The sequence below is a fragment of the Microtus pennsylvanicus genome, chromosome 6 (genome assembly GCF_037038515.1).
Source record: "Microtus pennsylvanicus isolate mMicPen1 chromosome 6, mMicPen1.hap1, whole genome shotgun sequence".
Taxonomy (NCBI): domain Eukaryota; kingdom Metazoa; phylum Chordata; class Mammalia; order Rodentia; family Cricetidae; genus Microtus; species Microtus pennsylvanicus.
Window position 1 is genome coordinate 125,090,736 of NC_134584.1, and position 23,851 is coordinate 125,114,586.

At 48.8% G+C, this 23,851-nt stretch overlaps 1 protein-coding gene across 1 annotated transcript in view; it reads right to left on the bottom strand.

Moving 5' to 3' along the window:
• Positions 1–23,851, bottom strand: part of Pcnx2 (pecanex 2) — a 121,489-nt gene that overhangs the window by 25,504 nt on the left and 72,134 nt on the right. Inside the window, exons 20-24 of the mRNA XM_075977696.1 lie at positions 18,487–18,628; positions 15,743–15,920; positions 9,735–9,844; positions 5,209–5,337; positions 83–141 (exon numbers count right to left, since the gene is read on the bottom strand). Of these exons, the coding sequence (XP_075833811.1) occupies positions 83–141; positions 5,209–5,337; positions 9,735–9,844; positions 15,743–15,920; positions 18,487–18,628 (618 nt within the window). The remainder of the gene's footprint in view (positions 1–82; positions 142–5,208; positions 5,338–9,734; positions 9,845–15,742; positions 15,921–18,486; positions 18,629–23,851) is intronic.

Genomic DNA, 23,851 nt, shown 5'->3' on the forward strand with positions numbered 1-23,851 from the left:
CACACAGACGTGCATGCAGGCAAAATGCTAATGCGTATAAAATATAAATAAATTATTTTTTTTTAAAAGAAAAAGCACTTACCTGGGTCTCTTTCCATTTGCACAGCCAATCTTGTGTTGGAATTATCCACACGCCTTGTACTAGAAGGGGCCACAGAAAGTAAAAGATTAATGGTCAGATCTCTGCCCATTACGAAGCTGGTGGACTGAATAGGTGTGAGGTGGGACACGCAGGGTGCTTACAGGGGAAAAGGGACATGGCCACTGAAATACTCTTCCCTCTCAGAATAAAAAGATACATGTTTTTATTATCACCTCTCTCCTTCTCCCTTCCTCCCTCCTCCTCCCCTCTCTCTCTTTCTCTTTCTCTCTCCTTCTCCCTCTCTCTCTCTCCCTCCCTCCACCTTCTTTCTCTCTCTCTGTGTATATGTGCACGTCATGGCTCTCCTGTGGAGGCCAGAGAAGGGACAAATTGCAGGAGTCTGTGCTCACCCTCCACAATGTGTGTACTGGGGATCAAACTCAGGTCACCAAGCTTGGCATGAGCCACCCACTGAGAACCCCACCAACCCATTTCTGTGTTCACACAAAGCATCTGTGATTCCAGTTGGTTCTAGAAAATGCCTGTGGGTAGTCGGCATCTCTGCCACAAGCTTCTACAAGTATGGGCATACTTACAGGTTTATCTTTGGTTGAGCCATGAGAACAACTCTTACAAACTTAGGAAAGGGCCAGATTTTCTGCAGACCTGGCAAGAAGGGGTTGCCAGAACAGGGTCTACCCTGACAATGCATCTTGGTTCAGGGCTCCTAAACAGCACTGGTGATGGCCAGCCTTATTTCTGAGAGTCAACAGTGGGGAAAAATATGCAACCCCCAAAGGAGTCACACCCACAGGTTAAGAACCTTTGGCATTGCTGCTCAACCTACCAGTACCCCTGAGACAATGCCTGTCTTTCATTCACATGCCTCAAGACCCCTGAACGTCAGCGTGTGCTCTACTTGGAGAGCCTGTGTCTGAGTAGCTGTCTTTGCATCTCAGACACAGAGTACCAGCCTCATCAGCCTTTAAATGGCAGAGGTTGTCAGGAAGATGATGATGTTTATCTGTGATAAACATGGTGATTTCACATTGTTAAGTCCACCCCACCAACATTAAGAAAGGCTTTTTGTCAAGACACAACAGCATGAATACCACATTATACACAGGGTCCCACTGGCACTTCTGAAGGATTTCTTACTGTGGTATCTCCTAGGAGAAGCAGCTGTGAGTGCATGCATGTGTGTATATGTGTAAGCATGTGTGCGTGTGTGCATGTGTGTGTGTGTCTGCAGGCACAGGAGATAATCTAGGCCATTGGTCCGCAGGTGCCTTTCACCTTTTGTTTGAGTTGGGAGTATTTCATTGGCCTGCAACTTCATCCCACGAGCCAGGCTACCTGGCCCATCGGCTTTCAAGAGTCTGCCTGTCCCTGCTTCCCATCCTTCTGCTGGATCCCAGGCTCACACCGCTGGTATTTTGTACAGGTTCTGGAGATCTAAACTCGATCCTAATGCTCTCAGGGCAGGTGCTTTACTGGTTGAGCCATCTGCCAAGCCCGCCCAGCTGTCCCTGATGCTTCCCACTTGACTTCGATTTAAAGGCATTGACACGCTCTGTGTGACCTGACCAACAATGAGCATTTGTCAGAAATGTCAAGGAATGTCATTGGGACGCAGACGTCTTGGCTGAACCTGCCTCCCAGGGATTGGAACTGATTGCAAGAATACTAGGATGGGATTATATTTGAATCAGTGAAATGGCTCATCTTCAGAAAAAAAAATCAAAAGCATCACTTGCTTCCGTATCCACCTTAGACATTCACCAGCCATGTAGTTAGGGTCCAGCGTGAACCTGACGGCTGATTCTACAGAAGGACTGCAGACAATGGCTCTGTGAATGCGCTCAACAGGCATGAATCTCAGCACGCTGCTCCATCCCGCCTCAGCTTCCCTCCCAACAGCCTCATGGCATCTCTCAAAACAGCAGAGCCCAGGCCACAGAAGACCAAGCAAACAACAAAATCCCGCATAATGAAGGCCGAGGTCCCATGTCTGCACACTGAATCCCTAAACAGAATTTTAATTTCACCTTAAGACCTGGGACAAATGGAATTTCCAGCTGCAGAATAAACAATTTTTAACATGGGACTGAGCCAAAAGAAAGTCAATTATCCCACTCCTTAGGGAATGTAGACACTTTCTAAAGCTCCGTCCATTGCAATGCTGTCTTTCCAAAGGTGACAGCCTCTTTGGAACAGAGAAAGCTCACTAAGTCCTCACGAGCTCCTCCAGGTCACCGGGTACCCCCAGGCCTAGGGCATCTTCATCTCGGAAGGGAAGCTTCCAGAGCTCTGGGCAGTCTGAGCTCCGCCAGGCCACTGGGTACCCCCAGGCCTAGGGCATCTCCCTCACAGAAGGGAAGCTTCCAGTGTTTTATAATCAGAGTTCTCCTCCAGTGAGGTCCGCGTGGAACCTTGGTGCTCACGACTGAGAGGTGCTAATTACCTCTGTAATTGGATTCCTGCCTGAAGCGCCCCATCGCACACCATCCGATCTGTTGCTTCCTTCTCGCCCTCCCCCATCTCTGGGATGCAGGCCGGTCAGCTGGGCATGCACCTGTGGGTGGGATATCTTTTCCAAAACTTGCCCTGTGAAGTCACTGTGTCCTGTGGACAATGCCAACCTGGAGGTCTAGGACGGCATGCTGGGAACAGAGCTGGCCTCCTCCCGACAATCCTGTCCCTCCTCAATACATCTCCTAAGCCAGTCACCTGCTCTGCCACGTCGTTTCGGATGTACACCTTACATACTTTGCTGAAACTATTTCACGGTCGCTTTGCCAGCACACTGGTTGTTCATGGGAGACTCCTCCCATTCGTTACACTGCTCCTGACTGGAGTAAGGCAGACAGCATTTGTCCCTGTGGTTAGGAATGGATGGCCCTTCTAGCCCTGGTCTGACTACAGTATTGTTGGCTCAAAGTCCACGTTTGGACTCCGATTACTCTAATGTTGTTCTATTCCACTTCATTTCTCTCCAGGGTATTTTTAAAAACTTCCTTCAGCACGCTTGGTTTGGAATTTTTGTTGACTGAGCTTGTACGGAGTACGGAGGGGAGAGTCACCTCATCTGTCTTATCTCAAGCTCTCTGTTGTCTGAAAGAGCAAATCAGGACATCAGAGAACCTCCAGAGTGAGACACAAAGAGACGCATGACTGTCACTATGGTCTTAAAGATGCAAGCTGAGCATCATGCCAGCATGGGACTGACCAGCCGATCCTGGGGATGTGAGCTACGCTAGCAAGGTAGAGACAGGAGGATGATCAGAAATTCAAGGTCATCTTTAGCTACATAAGGCTTCTGAGACAAGTCCAGGAACACATTAGATCCAGTCTTGGAAACAAACAAACAAACAACCCCCTCCCCCAACTCTCAGTAAGTCATTGTGCCCATATTGTTTTTGCCCTTAATGAAGGGTGGTAGAGTGGACTCAGTGTGCTCTGGGCTCTGGATTCCAACCCCACTATCAGAAAATAGCAACAAGATACACCATTCCACCACTGCCCCCTGGGGAAACTGGTGGCAGGTCCAAATAGTCAAGGAAAAGGTGAGTAAATGTGTCCTACAGGTTCGGTGATGCACTGTCTATGCAGAGCTGTGGTGAGTTTCCAATGCTCACAGAAGGGACATGGCAAAGCAATCCTGGCATATCAAAGAAGGTGGGCCATGACTTGCCCATCACATCCCTTGGGCTAGCTGCTAAGAATTGACAGCTTAACTCTTTCCTTTTATAGCTGGATCTGTAGGCCACAGATTCACACTCTACCAGCAGCAGACACGATTCACACTGCACCACAGCAGGTCCCTGGTTCACACTGCACCACAGCAGACCCCTGGTTCACACTGCACCACAGCACACCCCTGGTTCACACTGCACCACAGCAGACCCCTGGTTCACACTGCACCACAGCAGACCCCTGATTCACACTGCACCACAGCAAACCCCTGGTTCACACTGCACCACAGCAGACCCCTGGTTCACACTGCACCACAGCAAACCCTTGATTCACACCGCACTACAGCAGACCCCTGGTTCACACCGCACCACAGCAGACCCCTGATTCACACTGCACCACAGCAAACCCTTGATTCACACCGCACTACAGCAGACCCCTGGTTCACACCGCACCACAGCAGACCCCTGATTCACACTGCACCACAGCAGATCCCTGGTTCACACTGCACCACAGCAGACCCCTGGTTCACACCGCACCACAGCAAACCCCTGATTCACACTGCACCACAGCAGATCCCTGGTTCACACTGCACCACAGCAGATCCCTGGTTCACACTGCACAACAGCAGATCCCTGGTTCACACTGCACCACAGCAGACCCCTGATTCACACTGCACCACAGCACACCCCTGGTTCACACTGCACCACAGCAGACCCCTGGTTCACACTGCACCACAGCAAACCCCTGATTCACACTGCACCACAGCAGATCCCTGATTCACACTGCACCACAACAGACCCCTGATTCACACTGCACCACAGCAAACCCCTGATTCACACTGCACCACAGCAGATCCCTGATTCACAGTGCACCACAGCAGATCCCTGGTTCACACTGCACCACAGCAGACCCCTGGTTCACACTGCACCACAGCAGACCCCTGATTCACACTGCACCACAACAGACCCCTGGTTCACACTGCACCACAGCAGACCCCTGATTCACACTGCACCACAGCAGACCCCTGGTTCACAGTGCACCACAGCAGATCCCTGGTTCACACTGCACCACAGCAGACCCCTGGTTCACAGTGCACCACAGTAGATCTCTGGTTCACACTGCACCAGCAGCACACCCCTGGTTCACACTGCACAACAGCAGACCCCTGATTCACACTGCACCACAACAGACCCCTGATTCACACTGTACCACAGCAGATCCCTGGTTCATACTGCACCAGCAGCAGAACCCCTGATTCACATCACATTAGCAGCAAACCACGTATTCACACTTTGAACTGGGGAACCATGGGAGCCTGGATCAGCCCCACTCTCCAGAGGATATAAACAGTTCAAAACCTCCCAGAGGGGTAGGGAGTAGGTCCTGGGCACATGGCGTACAGAGACTTAGCGGTGACGTCAGGTTCTTACTTATAGCTTCTCTCCCAGAACTTCACCGGCCTGACATAGGAAGTGATGAATATGACGCTCCCCAGGAAAGGGCTCAGGGGTGTAGAGAAGATCGAGGTGGCAAACGTCTGGAAGAAAAGCATGGCCGAGTCTGAGAGGGTGGGGTTAAGGCAGAACACGTGCTGTCGTTAAACGCCATGTCCACAGATCACGGTGTCACTCATCTGTATCCCGGCACTAGGCAGGGGGACAGAAGTTAAAGTCATCCCAGCTACAGCAAGAATTCGAGGCCAATCTGGGCTACAAGGAGGCTATCAGTGAAGACTCCAGCACTGACCTCTAGCTTCTCTGTGTGTGCATATGAACACACACACACACACAAAGAAAAGCTTGGGCACTCTAGGGGAGGAGAGGTAGGGTAGAGAAGGGAATGAACGAAGAGACTCTCCATGGGACAGTGATTGCGTAGTCAGCTGACCTGTGATTAAGAACACCAATACAGGCCCCGGAGTCCTAGAGCAGCGGTCCGCCAAAGCCTCCTTCAGTTCCTTCCAACAGAACGGGCCCAAAGGTCAGCCCACAAGGCAGATGACCAGAGGAAAGTATAATTAAAATGGAACCCGCAACACCATAATTAAGCACTCTATGAAAGTCGTTAGAGGCTTAAGTTTCCCTCCTCACAATGCACGTTTAGTGGCGATAATTAGGGAAGGCCGTCTAATTATGGGACGATAGCTGGGCCCAGTGTCTACACATGTTCAAAGGGTCTGCTCTTCTCCCCAGAGGCAGGAAGCTCAGAAGCCAGTGGAGGTGGCAAAGGGGAAAACAGGCTAGAACTGGAGAAAGCAATTTATCCACAGGGCTTTGCTGGCTGGAAAGCTAACTCAATCCCCAAATGGAGCAAATTAGCCGGTTCTCGGTGTGGGATGGAGCCCACATTTCTTAATAGGGCGATGAGATAATTAACACTTGGCAATTAGTGGGGATCCAGGCTGAGATTTAGGGGTCTGACACCTTTCTCTGAACCGTTATGTATACCCAGCTTCTCCGCCCTTCATCTCATGTGGACGCTGGGTGGTAAGAGTCCTGATCTTCATCACTGAACAAGGAGGGGGAGGTCTGCGGAGAAGGAGAAGTTTTGGAGGCAGTGGCCAGCACAGGGCAGTTGGAAGGCCTCGTCTTAGCAGAACGGATGAGTGATGTCATGAAAGGGCCAGTCTTAGGGAAGAGATGAATGGGATATTCTAAAACTGGTTGTCAAATATGCATCTTGAGTGTCTCCATTTCTTGGGGGGGGGAGGGGCGCGCATGCGCGCGCATACTTGGATGCATTTTCATGTAAAGGCCAGAGCTCACTCTTGACTGGCTTTTCTCAGACACAGCCACTTTATTTTTGGAGACAGGGTCTCCCATTGACCTGAGGCTCACCAAGGAGGCTGCTAAGTCGACTGACTAGTGATTTCCAGGAATCTTCCTGCCTCCACGGCCTCTCTGTCATGGAGATTACAAGCGCCCATCAACACATTCAGCCTTGGTTTGAGTTCTAAGAGTCTAACTCAGGTCCTCCTGCTTGCGAGGCGAACACTCTACGGAATGAGTTCCTAGCCCTCATGTCTCCATGACATAAGAGAAGGCATCTACAAATGGTAGCACTTGGCTTTAAGCCATGCTGGCTAATTTGATTCCCTGGGGATTTACTGAGTCATCAACACGGGTTCGGGCATGAACCCAACAGACAGGCACCCAAGCCATAAAGCCACAAGGAATCACTGGGACCCACGCTTACCTACTGAGTACAGATATTGACAGGAAGCCCTACCAGTCATGAAAGGCTGGGGATCTGAGCGTCCCACTTTAAACTGCCACAGTGGTTCCTCACCATGCACTTGTATTTCACTGAAAATTTTCATTTAAGAAACATGCTTGAAATTCCAGGTGAGAAACCTCAGAAATACATCAGAAATAAGAAGTCCCCCTATCTTTGTTTAAAGGACTCTGTTTAGGGAAACAAAGTGGCTTGCAGTTAAAGGGCGGCACAAACATTTTTTTCCCTCTTTGTTTATTCTGCCAAATCACCTTGAAAGGATTTAGAAATATCAACGTAGGTCTAAGAACAGGAATATACCACGCTGTGCACAAGTGATCATCAGTTTCACTCTCCCAGCGATGAACCGTGCAAGCTACAATAGCGACCTTTCTACAGGCTGTGCCCATGGTTACAATAGAGGCACAAGTATTAGGGGATTAACCAACAACTTTTAAAAATTAGATTTAAGGCTCACTCCATGAGATTGAATTCGTATCTCATACTATTACTGTGGCCAAGAACATGGTACTAAATAGACCATAGGTCCTACTGGAATTATCCTGCTAAATGAACACAGCACCATAACCTACTCCTAGTGATATATTGTTCTACCCATAGATCAGCATGACTCCCATGCACCATCAGAGAAGCTTCTTGCAGGAGATGGCAATTACCAGGCAGACACACAATTGGACAATGTGCAGAGAGAGAGAATTTGGAGTGCACAGCCTTGAGTGGGATGTCTTTGCTACACCCTCTCCTCAAGCCTCGGAATCTATGTGGAAGAAGGGGCAGAAAGATTCTAAGAGCCAGAGGTGGTAGTTGGTTTAAAAGACATTTTAATGAATTTTTAAAAATTTAAAAATCTAGAATATGTTATTGCTTCGTGATGATCACAAGTATGTTTCTGTCCCGGTCCCCAGGTTGAATAAGAAATTTCCTGTGAGGAATTCATGGGAACCCAGCTCCCAGCCCCATTCAAGGCAGCAAACAGCACCCAGAGTGCTTTGCTGGAGTTTAGTTCCTTCATCCGAGGGTGTCGACACAACTGTGGTTCCTGTGTCCACCTCTACTAGTTGGTTTTCCTGTCAGGTTGACACACCCTAGCATCACCTGGGAAGAGGGACTATGGAGGAATTGTTTCGATCAGGCTGTCCCATGGGCATGTCTGAGAGGGACTGTCTCGGTCATTCACTGAGGTGGGAAGACCTCTTCCAAATATGGGTGACACCACGTCATGGGCTGGGCGGTGTAAAGGAAGCGGAGCACGTGAGAGCCAGCAGGCAAGGGTGCGCTCCTTTCTCACCGCCCTTAGCTGCGGGTGTAATGAACTAGCTGCGTTTCCGCCTTGACTTCCCTCCGTGACAATTCCACTGGAACCCGGAACCTAAGCCAAATAAACCCTTCCCTTCCTCAGTTGCTTTTGGTAGGAGTGTTTGTTGTCGTGACAGACCCGCCCCTGAACCTGACCTTGAAGTTGTGCAGAGCCCAGGGATCTACCTATGCATCTTACAGGTTCCTTCCAGGATTCTGACAGCAGTGGCTCTGAGCCTTGTGACCACAATCATGGGTACAAAAAATACTAAATCACTAGAATCAGTGGCACACGAAAGCTTGAGGGACAGAATTTTAGGCTGACATCAAACCTCTCTCTTCAAGTGTATTCTGGTGTTTTCTTTGTTGGTTTTGCTGTAGTTTTGATGAAGTCTGGCAATGTAACCTGACCAGCCTGGACTATGTAGATCTGACCTACCTAAAGTTTGTAGACAATCCTCCTGCCTCTTCTTCCTGAATGCTAGGATTACTGGTGTGTGTCACCATGAATGACTTTTAAAAATCAACTTTCATGTCTCTCTGCATTGGGCATAAAATTTAGTTATCTGTGTCAATGCAATCATTAGAAATGGCATCTCCAACTTGCTTTGAACTGAATTAAATCGATTTAAAGCTAATTATCATTATGGAAACACATTAAAAATGTACAGAAACCAGTCCTGCCTAGCAACCACAAAATAAAACCATGATTAATTTTGTAGTCTCTGGAAGCATTTAGGGGTAATTCTACTTGTATCTAATTCTAGATTTCTTAGTATTGATGAAGTAGATACAATAACTATATTATGTCAAAATATAATAAAGAAAATATTGAATTCATTACCCTTATCTATAACATTTAAGGGTAAATAGATGTGTACGAGTTTGCATACGACAACCCAATTATTTAATCAGTTATTTTCATATAAAAGGCCAACTCTCTGACTGTATACCTGGAGTCGGGAAATGGGAGCCTCAGAAAAAAGTAAGAGTTCGGCTAACAAAATAACATAACATGGTGGGTACAGACACTTGTCTCCAGCTGGATGGCCCAAGTTCTGTTCCCGGGACCCACGTGTCAGAAGCGGCGAACCAATTTCTACAAATTGTTCTCTGACCTTCACGGTTGTGCTATGGAACATGCCTCCCTCTAAATAAAGAAATAAAATGTTTTGTTTTTTTTAAAAAAAAAATGACCGCTGAGCATGCATTGAGGAGCAGGCAGAGTCTAGAATGACCCAGTGTCTTTTAAGGTTAAGTGGACTGGAGGGGACCCAGAGTGCCCGACACCGCCCCCCCCCCACTCCCACCCTTGTTAAAATGTAACCAGGCAGGTGTTACAGTGTTGCTACTCCTGGTCAGTGGATAGCCCCAGCCTGTAAAATGCAAACCTCCGCTCGGCAGGTGAGAACAAGCAGAAAGGATATGAGGGATGGCGAAGAGCTGGGCAAACACGTGAAAGGAAGAACCCCAGGCCATCTGCCAAGGGGCCACGTAGGCCAGGACAAACTGCAGCTTGTGTAGCAGGTCCCCGAGCTGAAAGCGAAGAGAGAAAGGTTAGATTGGTCGCCACATCAAGGCCATTTAAAGGACATTGGTTTTGGGGTACGGTCCATGAGATCACTGCTGGCTTCCACCTCCCAGCATCATCTGTCCAGCAGGCGGTGTGAAACAGTGTTTGATATGGATGCTCCCCAGAGGCCACAGGTCAAGCAGAGAGGCTTGTCCGGCTCATCTCAGCAGATCCACACACTGGCTCAGAGTCTGCCTTTCTCAGAGCGATGATCATAGCTCAGTCTAATTATTTAAAAGATACTCTAAATTGTTTTTGTGTGTATATGTCTGTGATTGCTTGATACAGGGAGGGGGCATGGATGCCACGTTATGTATGTGGAGGTCAGAGGACAATTTTGTGGCGTCTCTTCTCTCTTTTGCTTTTACACGAGATCCAGAGTTTGAACTTGGGGTCATCAGGCCCATATAGCAATCGCCTTTACCCGCCGAGCCACCTCACCAGCCCAATATCCCATCTGTTAGAGGCACAGGAAGCCCAGTCTCCCTGACCTGTATTGTCCCAGACTCTGTGACAGTGACAAGATGCTCTAACCAGTTTCCATCCTTGGCCTCCTTCTGGGGTAGAGAATTCCCTTTCCCCCACCATTAACCCAACCAGACAAGCTCAGGTTCCCTGCCACAGACGGACACCCCAGGACTGCAAACCCACCTGCCCCCCCCCACTGTGGGTCACTCTTGGTGTAACTGTTAAGAGTCCGTCCGTGGCTCATGTCTAGGCGAAAACTGCAAGCATGAACAAGACTTGCTTAAGTGATACACCCCCTTCCCCCTAAAGGACTGGGCGATCACGAATTCCTCTGTCTGTGTTCCCCTGGTGCCTGTGTCCTGGGAGGCTCTCCAGACACCTTCCCTGGAAGCCAGGAAGTAGGTCAGGCCCAGCCATGCCGTCAGACAGACGGCCCCAGGGAGGGCAGGCACATCTGCAAGCACAAAGCCCTTGCAGGTCCAACACAGCGGTGTTGTGATTAAATGAATCTATTACAATTATTTTTTGCTTGGTACAGCAGTTTGTATTTATGCAGAAGCAAAAGCAGTAATCAGACATCGGAGGATTCCAAATCCAGCAGTTTCTCGCTGTAATTGCGCCCAGGTCCCAGCTATCTCCATTCTTCCCTACGTCTCCCCACGTCTCCATTCCCTCATGAATATCATGAAGGGCGTGGTGCCAGGGCATCATAGGATGCCAAACAGGAGACTCGGGGGTGGGGGTAAGCTTGGCTGCGTTCTGTCTCTGGAGAAGAGGGCACCTGGCCGTCAGCTCTTTTTAGTTCCTTCACCACCTTTTCATGGTTCTCTAAGAAAGAGGCTGTGTGTGCAGGACCATGTAGGTTTAATACTATGGGCTGGAGTGTTCTACACAAGCATGTCAAGTCCCCATGTCCTCCAACAAGAATGGACAGGGCCATGTGGAGAGTGGAAGAAACAGAGACAATGTATTAAGAGAAAAAGACAGAAGCACAGCACATGAGCCAGCGGCCCGGGCCTTGGAGAGTGACCTGTAAGATGTGAACTGTTCTCCACATGCTTCTATACATTGGCCTTGTGGGGGCAGGTCTCCAGTCTGGCTCATTTTGTATGTTGTGGGCGTGTGTGTACATGCATGCACCATGTGTGTGTACATATGTGCAGTGTGTGTGTGTGTGTGTGTGTGTGTGTGTGTGTGTGTGTGTGTAGGCCAGAAGACAATCTTGAGTATCATTTCTCAGGTACTGTTTACCATTTTGTTTCTGTTTTGAGACAAGGCCTTTCACAGGCCTAGAACTCAACAAGTGAGCTATGCTGTCTGGCCACTGAGCCCCAGAGATGCCTCAGTTTTCCCCACTCTGGGATTACAAGCACACACATCCTGCCCAATTTATCTCTATGTTGCCCTGGGGAACCAGCTCAGAACCTAGTGCGTAGACAGCAAGCTCCAGCTACAGAACCATCTCTCTGGACCCTCATTCCCCGCCACAATCTCCTGCCCCAGGAGTGCATTCTGCTCAGACCCCAGCTCTGACTCTGCCCTCCTGCATCTGTAAAAACAAAACAAATCAGGGTCTCAGTGTCTACTTGAAACAACAGGCCCTGTCTCCCCAGATTACCCACATGGCTCCCCCACAGGTCACTGTCAGCTATGCACAGGTCACCAGGGTTTCTACTCTCTTTGGTCCCTTTCCTGTTCTGCTCCCTTCTGCCACCCTGGTTCAAGCTCTTATCATGAACCACACAGCTTATTTCCAACAGAGACACTGAGGAATGCCTGCAGCCCCAGGACTCCAGAGGATGAGGGTCAAAGACAGAGTTCAAGGACAGCCTGAGCTACATAAGGGGACACACACAGCACACACACACAGGCACATGCACACACACACACACACACACAGGCACATGCACATAGGCACACACACACAGGCACATGCACACACACAGAGGCACACAGACAGATACACACAGAGACACACACACAGGCACACACAGAGGCATGCACATAGGCACACACACACAGGCACATGCACACACACAGATACACACAGAGACACACACACACAGCACACACATACAGGCACATGCATACACACACAGAGGCACATGCACACACATAGGCACATGCACACACACACAGGTACATGCACACACACAAAGGCACACAGACAGATACACACAGAGACACACACACAGGCACATGCACACACACACACAGCACACACACACAGGCACATGCACACACACACAGGTACATGCACACACACAGATACACACACAGATACACACAGAGACACACACACAGGCACACACAGAGGCATGCACATAGGCACACACACATAGGCACATGCACACACAGGCACATGCCCCAACCTATATTCCTGAACCTTTCGAAGCTTCTGGAAGCTTCCGTGGACTCCACCTGCCTGACCCCCTTCTTCCTCAAAGCTCCAGTCAGCACTTGCATTCCCACTCACGAAGGCTAGCTGGGCACTGCTTCCATGTGCTTTCTGGAAGCTTCCATGCAATGACCTCCTTACTCACGAGCCTCCTGTCCCAGGCTTACCTGGGGTCACCACAGAATACAGGCTTAGCTTGAGAGGCTGCCCTTGAATCTAGTTCTCCCATCTGCAGTCAGGAGACCGTCCCACGACTCACTATTCTCCTGCCTCAGTTTCCTCATCTGTAAACTGACGGGCACAGGCCGATCAAGCTGTGAAATGAGCCAAGTGCTCTGGGTGGTGCCTGGCCCACACGGAGTCCCAGGGCTAGGCTGTCCACTACACTATGGACAGATGGCCCCAGGACAGTGCTTGGCAATCATAGCAATTTTCCTGATTTTGTGTGTGGTTTGTGTGTGCATGCGCACACATGTGTGGTGCCCAGAGGCCAAGTGTCATGTGTCTTCCTCAAATGTTCAATATCTTATTTTTTTGAGCTAGGGTCTCTCAGTAAACCTGGTGCTAGCTGACTTGGTTAGGCTGTCTGGTCGGTGAGCCCTAGACTCTTCCTCTCCACACGATGATGACTGCAATTGCCGGAGCATGCCGTCATTCCTAGGTTCCGGGGACCTGAACTTGGACTCTCATGCCGGTGCGGCAAGTGCTTTACCAACTGAGCCGCCTTCCAAGTCCAGTAGCTGATTTCGGAACAAAGTTTTTTTTGAATAAACTATTTTCTAAAATCCCAAACTCTTTAAAAAAGTAATTCATTTTAAATACAGGATTGTCCACCCAGACGCATAAAGTACAAGAAAATGCCATTTAGAGATGGCTGCAGAGACCTTGAACATGAACCACGGTCCTCCACAACAAGGCTGCACATTGTGGCTTGGTAGCAATTATTAAAGCAGTATCACCACGAGACACCCTCACCATTAATTTTACTTTCCTGAGTGGCAAAAGCACCCATGTTGAACTAATGGTCTGCAGAATTTCATGTTCAGTGTGCTATGGGATGGCAGGGTTTTCTCAGGTCATGCAACCACATCCTTTCGCAAAACTTATTCAAGACAAAATGGTTTTTATAAAAGTCCCAGAGCCGATGGGATGCTATGCAAGGATCTTTGACATCTTTGCTCTGCTTATAATGAGACAGTCCTAGCCACCCAGTGTCCTCCACACACAGCTTACTGTGGTTCCAGATCAGGATGGACCAGAAAGCTCCCAGAGCATTGCGAGAGTTTTATGTAGCCAAGGACGACCTTAAATTTTTCATCATCCTGCCTCTATCTCCTGAGTGCTAGGATTGCAGCCCTGTGCCACCATGCTTGATTTAAGTGACAATGCTTAAATGGTCCTTCAATTAGAAGAAATAGGAAAGTTCCTAGTTTGGTTCTGTCTGAAGTCACATGTATTTTGATCAAAAGGATCCATAGGAGGTGTAGTCGTCTAGTGTTTGTGAAGCTCTGGGTTCCAGCCCCAACACTACACAAAGTGAGCGTGGTGGTGCACACCTCTAACACCAGCATCCGAGTGGAAGACACAGAAAGAGTATCGGCACAAGGCCGTTTTGATCAGGTTTTGCCAACTTCACACAGACCTCCACCTACCTATCAGCTGAGGAACTGTCTTTACCAGAATGGCAGGTCTATAGGGAGTTTTCTTGATTCGTGACTGATGTAGGAGGGCCCAGCTTACTGTGAGCAGTGTCGCCCCCAGCAGGAAGACCTAGACCGGGGAAAATCATCAGGCAGTAGTCCTCCGTGGTGTCTGCTTTAGTTCCTGCCTTTGGCTTCCTTTGATGACAGGCTGTAAGAGGTAAGATGCAGCAAACCCATTCTCCCCAGGTTTTATCACAGCAATAGGGAAACTAGACTAGAAATTGGTACCAGGAATGGGGTTTTGCTGTGATGGACCTCATCGTGCGGCTTTTGTGTCTTGGACTATTTTATACAAGGAAGATGGATGATTTTGGAGCTTTGGTCTGGAAAGACACTGCTCATAGCTTAAAGATGTGTTGTGGGAGCAGATAATTCTGAGAGACATGCAGTCAGTGGAGGACTGGCTTGTGAGTGTCAGAGAGAAACTGAGAGCCTCTCGACAACTTTATCAGGGCCATCAATGTGATCATTTCAATAAAAATCCATGTTTTCTGGTTATCCGGGGCTGAAGAATCAGCTGTGGTTAACAAGAGACCAGCAGTAATAAAATGAAACCTTTGCTTTATTGGGACAATTGATGCTGGTCACCTGGGTCTGAAGAATCAGTTGTGGTTAAGAAGAGACCAGTTATTACTGAGGTAAAATCTGGAAAGTATTTGCTCAGGGTCAGCATAGAGAAGCTATGGTCTAGAGAGGGTCAGGAATGAATCTCCAGCTAAAAGTCAAATGGCAAGATCTAAGAGTCATCTCCCATGTGGTATGGGCTTTGAAGTCATAAGGGAGTCAAGGAGAGCAGCTAAGACTCAGGACCGTGAGAGGCTGCTAGTGAGGGTACAGCCTCAGGTACAGCAGAGATTCCAGGATTAAAGGGTTCATTGGCGGAAGCTAAGGCTTAGCAACTCCTCCCCCTCCTAAAGGAGGAGGCCACTAGATCCCCCCTTGAAATTCTAGCTACCACTTCTTACTGTCTCAGCTGCATGTAGACTTGGCAAGTATTGGTATACATAGGAGGAGAAGATTTAGTGGGAGCTGTGGACTTTTAAAGGCTATAGCTGCTTGTGCATTTGACACACCATATTTGGGGTTTTCCTGGGGTGTAACTGTCTGCGTGTCTCCCAAGCTTGGGTAAATAACCCTAATAAGCTCTTTGCTCATCACGCTGGCCGTCAATGGGATTCTGTCTTTGGTCTGTCTGGACCTTCCTTCCATTCTAGCGAGAAGGGAAAAGTAGGATTAACATGAGACACGGCCTTTCCATCAATAAAAATGAAGAAAACGAGCAAGGAACTTGCCTTGGTGGATACAATGGACACCATGAAGAAATCCAGGAGGAAGCTCTCAGAAATGTCTTTGTAGTCAAAGTGGAAAAAGATGACCGTGAAACCCAAGTTAGCAAACTGGTGAACCGGGTTACAGAACGCGGTCCTCAGTAGCTTCATGCCAGCGGTGATCATCAAAAAAATGTCCCAGCTGTGTGGGAAGAAGAGGATGGGTCAGTGACGTCATGCAATGTGTTACACTAAGGTCCCTTGAGGTCTGACTGTGCAACACACCTCATGCAGGCTCATGAGTGTTAAGTTGGGAGCTTAACCCCAGCCCCTGGCATCCATCCCAGCCCCCTGGTCTAGGAATTGCATTGGTCTGGACTCAAAATTCCAGCATGTCAGGTCCTGACCCCTCACGGGGGAGGATCAGGACCACTCCCACAGGGTATTTAAGTGAGCTCCCAGAGGAGGAACAGCTGGTTCCAGGTTTGCATCAGCTCCCCACTTTTCTGTCTCCCCGCCATGCACTCAGCCACCTGAGAGTGCTGTATTTAATAAAACAATGGGCATTTTAATTCGGTTTAATCTGACCCAATTGGATTTCTTTGCATCGGCGGAGCCGCCCATTTTAAGATTCTTTCCTAATATAATGGAGGTCCCACGGAGATTTGAACTCAGATCGCTGGATTCAGAGTTCAGAGTTCTTAGGGTAAGTTTTAATGGAGACTTGGTCTGAACTGACTCCCTGGCATAGCCTCCTTGCCAATGAAGACATTTTATGTCTGTCCTGGTTAGTTTTGTCAATCGATACAGCCTAGAGTCATCTGAGAAGAGAAGCTCAAGCCTTGTTCAACTCAGCCTGTGGATATCTGTAGGGGATTGTCTTCATTGTTAATGGATGGAGGAGGGCCAGGTCCTCCACAGGTGGCACCAGGCAGGTGGCCCGTGGCTGTATGAATAAGCTAGCTAAGTCTGAACCTGGGAGAGAATCAGCAAGCCGCGTTCCTCCAATGGTTTCTGCATTCAGCTCTAGTAGAATACAGTTCAAGAATGGAGTTGTGCAAGGGGAATTCTGAGTGTTTGCGAGAAACTCCACAGAAACAAAACAAGAGTCTTGTGAGCTCAGTTTCTTCAAAAACACCGGCTTGTTCCTTAGAAAGTGTCTCCTAGGAGACACAAGTGAGTTTGCTTCAGCTCTTGTCATTCGTGACTCTAGGAAAAAGCACGTTTTTGCCACGCGCGGCTTATTCTTATGATTGTATCCTTCACTCGGATGGCTCTCCTTAACCCTCGGAGGATAAACTGTCTGGTGCTCCGAATGAAGCTGGCTATTGCGTGAGACTTTAGTCTGCTTCATGTTCAGGCTCCGCTTTCCCAGGTTCACGGCGCCAACCAGAACAGCAAACAAAACTCCTCCCTCAGTGACAGAGCTGGAAGTGTAAGCCCCTGAGTCCTCTCCTCCTCCAAGCAGCTTTTGGTTAGTGTTTTCTTACAACAGCAGATCCTCCCTCAGTGACGGAGCTGGAAGTGTAAGCCCCTGAGTCCTCTCCTCCTCTGAGCAGCTTTTGGCTAGTGTTTTCTTACAACAGCAGAAGGGACTGCTGTCCCTCAAAAGCTGTGGTCACGGGTCCTTGTCCTCCGCAGACACGGAGCACCTTCAGGGTGTATGTGAGGCCACGGACGCCATGGGAGAGTGCGTGTGCACTGTCCCAGCCAGGGTCTGCTCCCGTGCGCCTTGTCTAGGCAAGAGCCCACGTTATGCTTCGAACACAGAGGGAAATGCAGAGATTTAATAAAGCCACCGTCATTTCTACATCCCACCTCCAGGGCTTCTCGTGTTTGCTGCTCTTAGAGACCAACAGCTTTCTGATCACCTTTAAAAGCCAATTCCCTGGCTGGGCAGTGGTGGCGCACGCCTTTAATCCCGGCACTTGGGAGGCAGACGTAGGCAGATCTTTGAGAGTTTGAGACCAGCCTGGTCTACAAGAGCTAGTTCTAGAACAGGCTCCAAAGCTACACAGAGAAACCCTGTCTCGAAAACAAACAAACAAACAAAAGACAACACAAAAAGTCAATTCCCTAAATTTTTTCTGTCATGGCATCAACTGAGCAGCTGACCAAGGCAGACCCGTGAGAAACCTTTCCTCCTAGGATCTGCTTTTCTTCACCTCCCCCACCATAACACGGTATTTGGCCAGCGCCTCTCATCCTCGCCAGCGCCTCTCACCTTCTGTTAGAACAACAGACCTGCAAATTACCAAGTGGAGTTCCATTTGTAAATTCAGAAGGAATTGTTTGTCTACGAAACTAATGATTTAATCTCCCACGGCTCGTGCTTTGCAAGAACATGGACACCTTGATGAGGCCGCTCTTGATAAATGCAGAGAGCGGTGACAGGGTCGCCTCCCCCCTCCCCAAAGCATGTACTTGCTAAATGAAAATGATACGAAGCAATTTGCGAAGCTTGAAGCGCAGCGGTGAAGACTCCGGGATTTCCGATTCATGCTGAGCTCCTGTCACCTGAGGAGCATCAACTGCTCTTCTGCAGGGAGATGCTCAGACCCCCCGATGTTTATCCTCTGCACCGCCATGGGGCGTCCCTGGCACCGCACAGTAACTGCTTACTCAGTGCAAAAAACGGCCCTGGTTCCCTTCATGAGGCCACTATGTATGGTGCGGGACACTGGCTTTTGCTGTCTGTTTAGAGGAAACGTATTTGGTTCTGAAAATGTAACCCCCATTAGTTTGACAATAAACTGTCAACCACTTACTGGGTCCCAAGTCTCCTGTAGTTGCTTATGGAGAAGGCATCAAGAGTGAGGGCGTTCAGGACGATGGCCGGGTACAAGAGATACTTTTCAAAACACTGAAGCCACACGTAGAGTCTCTCAAACCACATCAGATGGGCAATATCTGAGAGAAACACAAAATCCACTGTGAGGCTCTTCTTACACACAAACCGCAAGAGCTCTCCCCATTCAGCACGGCTGAGGTGGGTGTCCGGTGCCAGGCACTGTGTGCCGGGTCTCCTGATGGGCTGCTGCTCGCAGCTCGGATTCTGCACAGTCCACAGGTGATAGCACACAGGTCGGCACCCCTGTTTTCAAGACAAGTTTTGGAGATTTAGGGACAATGAAATGAAGTTGTAGGTCCCCAGGTCCCCTTCCTCCCACTTCTTCTTGTCTTCACTGTGTTTTACGTCTTCGGACACAAAATCCTTTCTCGCTACAGCAAATGTTCTTCGAGTAAGGCTTATAAATGTCAAACCTCTCTTTATGTTTTTAATCAGATAAGGACAATGATCCTTATCTGGGGAAGGTAAAGAATTACAAAGAAAAGCAAAAGATATGTCAGACTCCATTAAAACAGGGAAAAGTCAGGGAGAATCGAGTTCAGGAAGGAGGGTGGACACAGAGGTAAAAGTGTCCCCTCCTCTCCCTTCTTCTTCCTTCCTTCCCCTCCCTTCCATTTCCTTTCCTCTCCTTCCTGGGTTTTCTCTCTTGAAAGATCAGTTGCTTAGTCTCTTTCTGCATAAAATTGAGTTTTTCTTCTGATTTCTCTATCTATAAAGAATCAGCAGTGTCGGATTGAGACACCACATCAAAAGCAACTCATTCAGCCAGTTTCAGAAAACATGTTAGCGTTCTATCAACATTTGCCACTGATTCAGAGAAACATGACAACCTAAAAGTAAAGGGACAGACATCCAAGCCATGTCACCCGCAGTGCGTCAGAGGAAGGATGGGTGCCAAGGCTGGGGAGAGCCGGGAGCCATCTGGTCGGGGGAAGGGTGCATGTGTGGCAGATTTTCAAAAGCTTGTCATGTTTGCTTTTAAAAATGATATTTTCCAGTATGTAGCAACAAGAGCGATTGGAGACGGGGAGCGGAGAAGGTGGGAATCCTCCCATCGTGTTGACAGGGCCTTACTGCAGAACATGATGAGAAACGCAGGATGTTCACGGGCTCCAGTTACTCACCCGAGGAACAGAAAGCAGCAGATTTCAATGAAAACATACCCAGCAGTTGACTCCAAACTCACTTCCTGTGATTTGCCAAATCTGTAAGAGTGGAATGACTTGTTCATCGAACCAGCAACCGTCTGAGCTTTGTGTGAGCATATCTGCTTGTGTGTGCTGGTCTGTGTCTATGTAGCTTGACTACCTGTCTGTCTATGTGCACGTCTGTGTATTTATCTGTTTGTGTTTGTGCCTGTCTGTGTGTGTGTGTGCCTGTTTGTATGTGTTTGTGTCTGTGTGTGTCTATGTGTCTGCTTATATGGCTATGTTTCTGTGTTGCCCACGTGTCTGTCAGAGAGTCTACACACGTGTCTGTGTATAAGTATAAAAACACAGACCCAATGCCACTCTGAGCCATGTGTTGGTGATCTCAGAGTTTCGGGGAGACTCGGGCATTAAAGCTTATTATGGTTTGGGTGTGGAATGTCCCCACAGGCTCACATGTTCGCACACTTGGCCCCTAGCTGGTGGTGCCATTCTGGGAGGTTGTTTTGGAGTGTGATAGTTAAGCAGAAACAATCACTGTGGGTTGGGCCTTGAGGGTGATGCCCACTTCCAGGTTAGCCAGAGCTCTTTTCTTTTCTGTCTTGAGCTGCAGCGATGTCATGATCCTAATGCCAGTTCCTGTACCACAGAGCTAGCATCTGAGCTGTTCCAGTCTCCCCATTCTCCCCACCATAGTGGACAACAATCCTCTGAAACCATGGGCCCAGGGGAATTGACCCTAGCCAAAAAAAAAAAAGCTCTTGCTAGGCATTTGGTCACAGAGAGCAGAAAAGCAACTGCCAAGATTCCTTCCTATTGCCTGACTCTGCAAGAGGACGCACGTGCCCCAAAAGGTCAGGCCAGCCAGTCGAGGATGTGGATGACTGGGGCCTGGATCCTTCAGACACGCTGACCCTGTCATCAGGCAGAAGTGTTGTGCCCTGTTAAATATCCCATATTATGCTGATTGAACGACAGTTTAAAATTCTCACAATTGTAGGGAGCCGGAAGGTCACGTGTCCACAGCCAAATTCTCTTGGGTTATCTTTAGCCCCCTAAGCAGCCATTTATTGCCCACGTCTGGTTGGACCCGGCATTCTTATGGCTAGCAGGTAGAAATCCCTTCTCACGGCTCAGCGGGAAAAGCATGTGATGTGCTATTGTGAAAACTGAAGTCTGGATCTGTGAACCAACATAAGAAGCCAGCAGGCAAGGTAGCCAGCCACAGGGTAGAGACAGGATCCCCGGGGCACCTGGCTAGCTAGTCTAACTGCTCAGCAAGCCTTGGGTTCAGTTGAGAGACCCCACCTCATTAATAAAACCAAAAATGCTCAAGAAAGACGCAAGGTGTCAACTTTGGGCCTCCGCGTGTATTCGTACCCATGAGGGCTCGTACCTGTGAGCATGCCGACCCTCACACCAACAGCACACACAAAAAAAGCGTACAAATGGAACACTGTATTCACCAACCCGAAGGTTAATAGATACAGACAGCATCTGAGACCTAGAGCTGTGATCGTCCACCTCACTTTAACCCGAGTCGTGATGTTTTCATCAACACAGTCTTTAAAGTTCCTTGGCTTACAACTTTGTTTTTAACCGCAAAATCTTCATGAAAATGTTAGCATAGGAGAATATGGAATTTGGGGTAAAACCTAAGTCTGTGTTCCCGGGCCATGGTCACTCACTTGTATTTTGGTTCCAGAATGAGATCTCTTCTCTTTGAAGTGAGAGTTGGTGGGTTTGTGTTTATGAGACAGGGTCTTACTCTGCAGCCCTGGCTGGCCCAGAACTCTATGTGCAGTTCAGGCTGACCTTGAACTCACAGAGATCAGTCTGCCTCTGCCTCCTGAGTGCTGAGATTAAAGCCTGAGCCATCGAGTTTCACTGACTATGTTTATGTAATATGTTTACTATTATTCTATAGAACCTTAGACATATGCACAACCACCCAGAGGGGGAGGGGGGAGAAAAAAGTGGGGGAGAGAGGGAACACAGGAAGAGGGGAGAATGAAGAGAAACTGACTGAGGCTGAGTGAACCCAGGTTGAACCCGAGAATTCAGCTCTCTTTGCCACGAGACTGCTACAAGGGCCGTGACCCTGACGGGGGGTGACATGTGATGCCTGCCACTAAAAGATTCCGACTCTGTCCACAAAGAGCCCAGAGGACAGAGCACAGCAGCAAGGGTGTGGCGCATACGGCAGGAGCAGGGGTACAGGCTGGATGCTGAGGGGAAAACATTCACCATAACGCAACAGTAGAGCAGAAGTGAGTCAAAGATCCCCCAGCTCCCACGCTGTGAGGTCAGGGTCTGTGTACTCAGATACTGATGGAAAATTAATTTCATTTCCATTCTTGCCTGTCTCAGAATCCTGCCGACCTCAGTAATGTAGTCTGGTGGATGCTCCGAGCTTTGGGCCCATGGATCTCACAGGGAATGTTTGCAGTTGGGGGCAGCAGGGAGCACATGGAATGGTGACAGATAACACAGAAGGGCCCTTAAACAAAAGCCCAGGTCCAGAATTCTGAAATTTTAACTTAATCCTTTCTTGTGAGGCAGCCAGGGAAAGCTAATAAAAAGCAAACCTTGCGAATGCAAAGACACGATAAACGTGTGTATTCAGTCCCCAAATTGTCTCTGTAGTCATTCGCCGCACAGTTGAAAAGAAAAGCCGTGTGATCATATTTTATAACCGCCTCTCTCGAACGTCCTTAATATGCAAAGAGACCATAAAAACGCATTACCAGAGAGCTGTTCTTTCTCCTTCTCTTGGAATATGAGGCCCCCAAGCGACAAAATGCAAAATAATGATGCCATTTGCAAGTTTATAGACAGCTCACTGCACTTCAAGGCTTTACATTTTCTTAAGGGGTTTCAGGTTGTGTTTTATTTAGGTGCTGGTGGGACTACGATGGGCTACCAATAATTAAAAATTAATCAGGAATCCTCAGGATGCTTTCAAGCTTTAGGAAGCCAATCTGTCCAGATCAGAACAGGGGCAAAAGCCAAAAAGATTGGGGCTTTCTGCTTGGGGCACTGAGGGGGTCACCTCTGGGATGTCCAGGACAGAGAAACCGTACTGAATAGCGTGCACATAGTTGGGGAGTCAGCACGGACAGGTATTCCTTGCTCTCTTCTTCCTTCTGGGCTGGAGCCAAGGCTGTAAAGTCCTTCCCTGTGGCACACACGCCATCCACGATGTCAGTTTCCTTTAAGTATGCTGCACTTCCAAAGCAGAGGATGACCAATCACAGGGCTGCTTGGGACCCTTGGACTCTGCTTGGGAGAATCTCGAAGTTCATGACCTCTCTTTTCTCCATAACCTCATTAAAGTTCAGGGCTTCTGGCACCTCACCCTGTACCTGGAGGCCTCGTCCTCTGCTCGGAGGTCAGCCTGAATTCTCTTCAGGTCTGTCTAATGTTTCTTCCTCAGTGCTGCCTCCTCCGCTTCCCCTCAAATCTGAATTAGGACTCTGCTCTTTTCTTAATCAAGGACGGCCATAGCTGTATCGCACGTCACTTTTGTCTGCTTCTGTGATGTGCGCCCAGCAGTAGGGAAGGACACATCACCAGTTCACTGACTGGCTAAAGATGTGACTGCAGAGGCAAGCTGGTAGATCAGAGTCGGGCTGTACGTGTGCGTGCGTGTGTGTGTGTGTGTGCGTGCGTGCGTGTGTGTGTGTGTGTGTGTGTGTCTGTGTGCGTGTGTGCGTGTGTGTGTGTGCGCGCGCGCGCGTGTGTGTGCGTGTGTGTGTGTGTGGCAGGTTCCTTCAGTGGGGCCACCTGTGACTCCTGCCCCTGTACTCTGCCCTGTCCTTGGCACACGCCAGGCACTTTATATTTTCAACTGAGCTAAAAATATAATCAAGTTTCACACCGTGGCAAACTTTGAAACAAGCAAAAGGCAGCAAAAACAATCGGGGGAGATGACAGGTTTAAGTTCATCACTTCCAAAGAGAGATTTATTATTTTTAAGTATGTGGATGTATGTGTGGGGTGTGTGGCTGTGAAGGCAGGCACACCCAGAGGCCTGAAAAGGGTATCGGATCTCCTGGAATTGGAGTACAAGCAGTTGTGAGCCAAATGACACAGGCGGGAGCAACGGAATTCAGGTCCTCTGCAGGAGCAGTG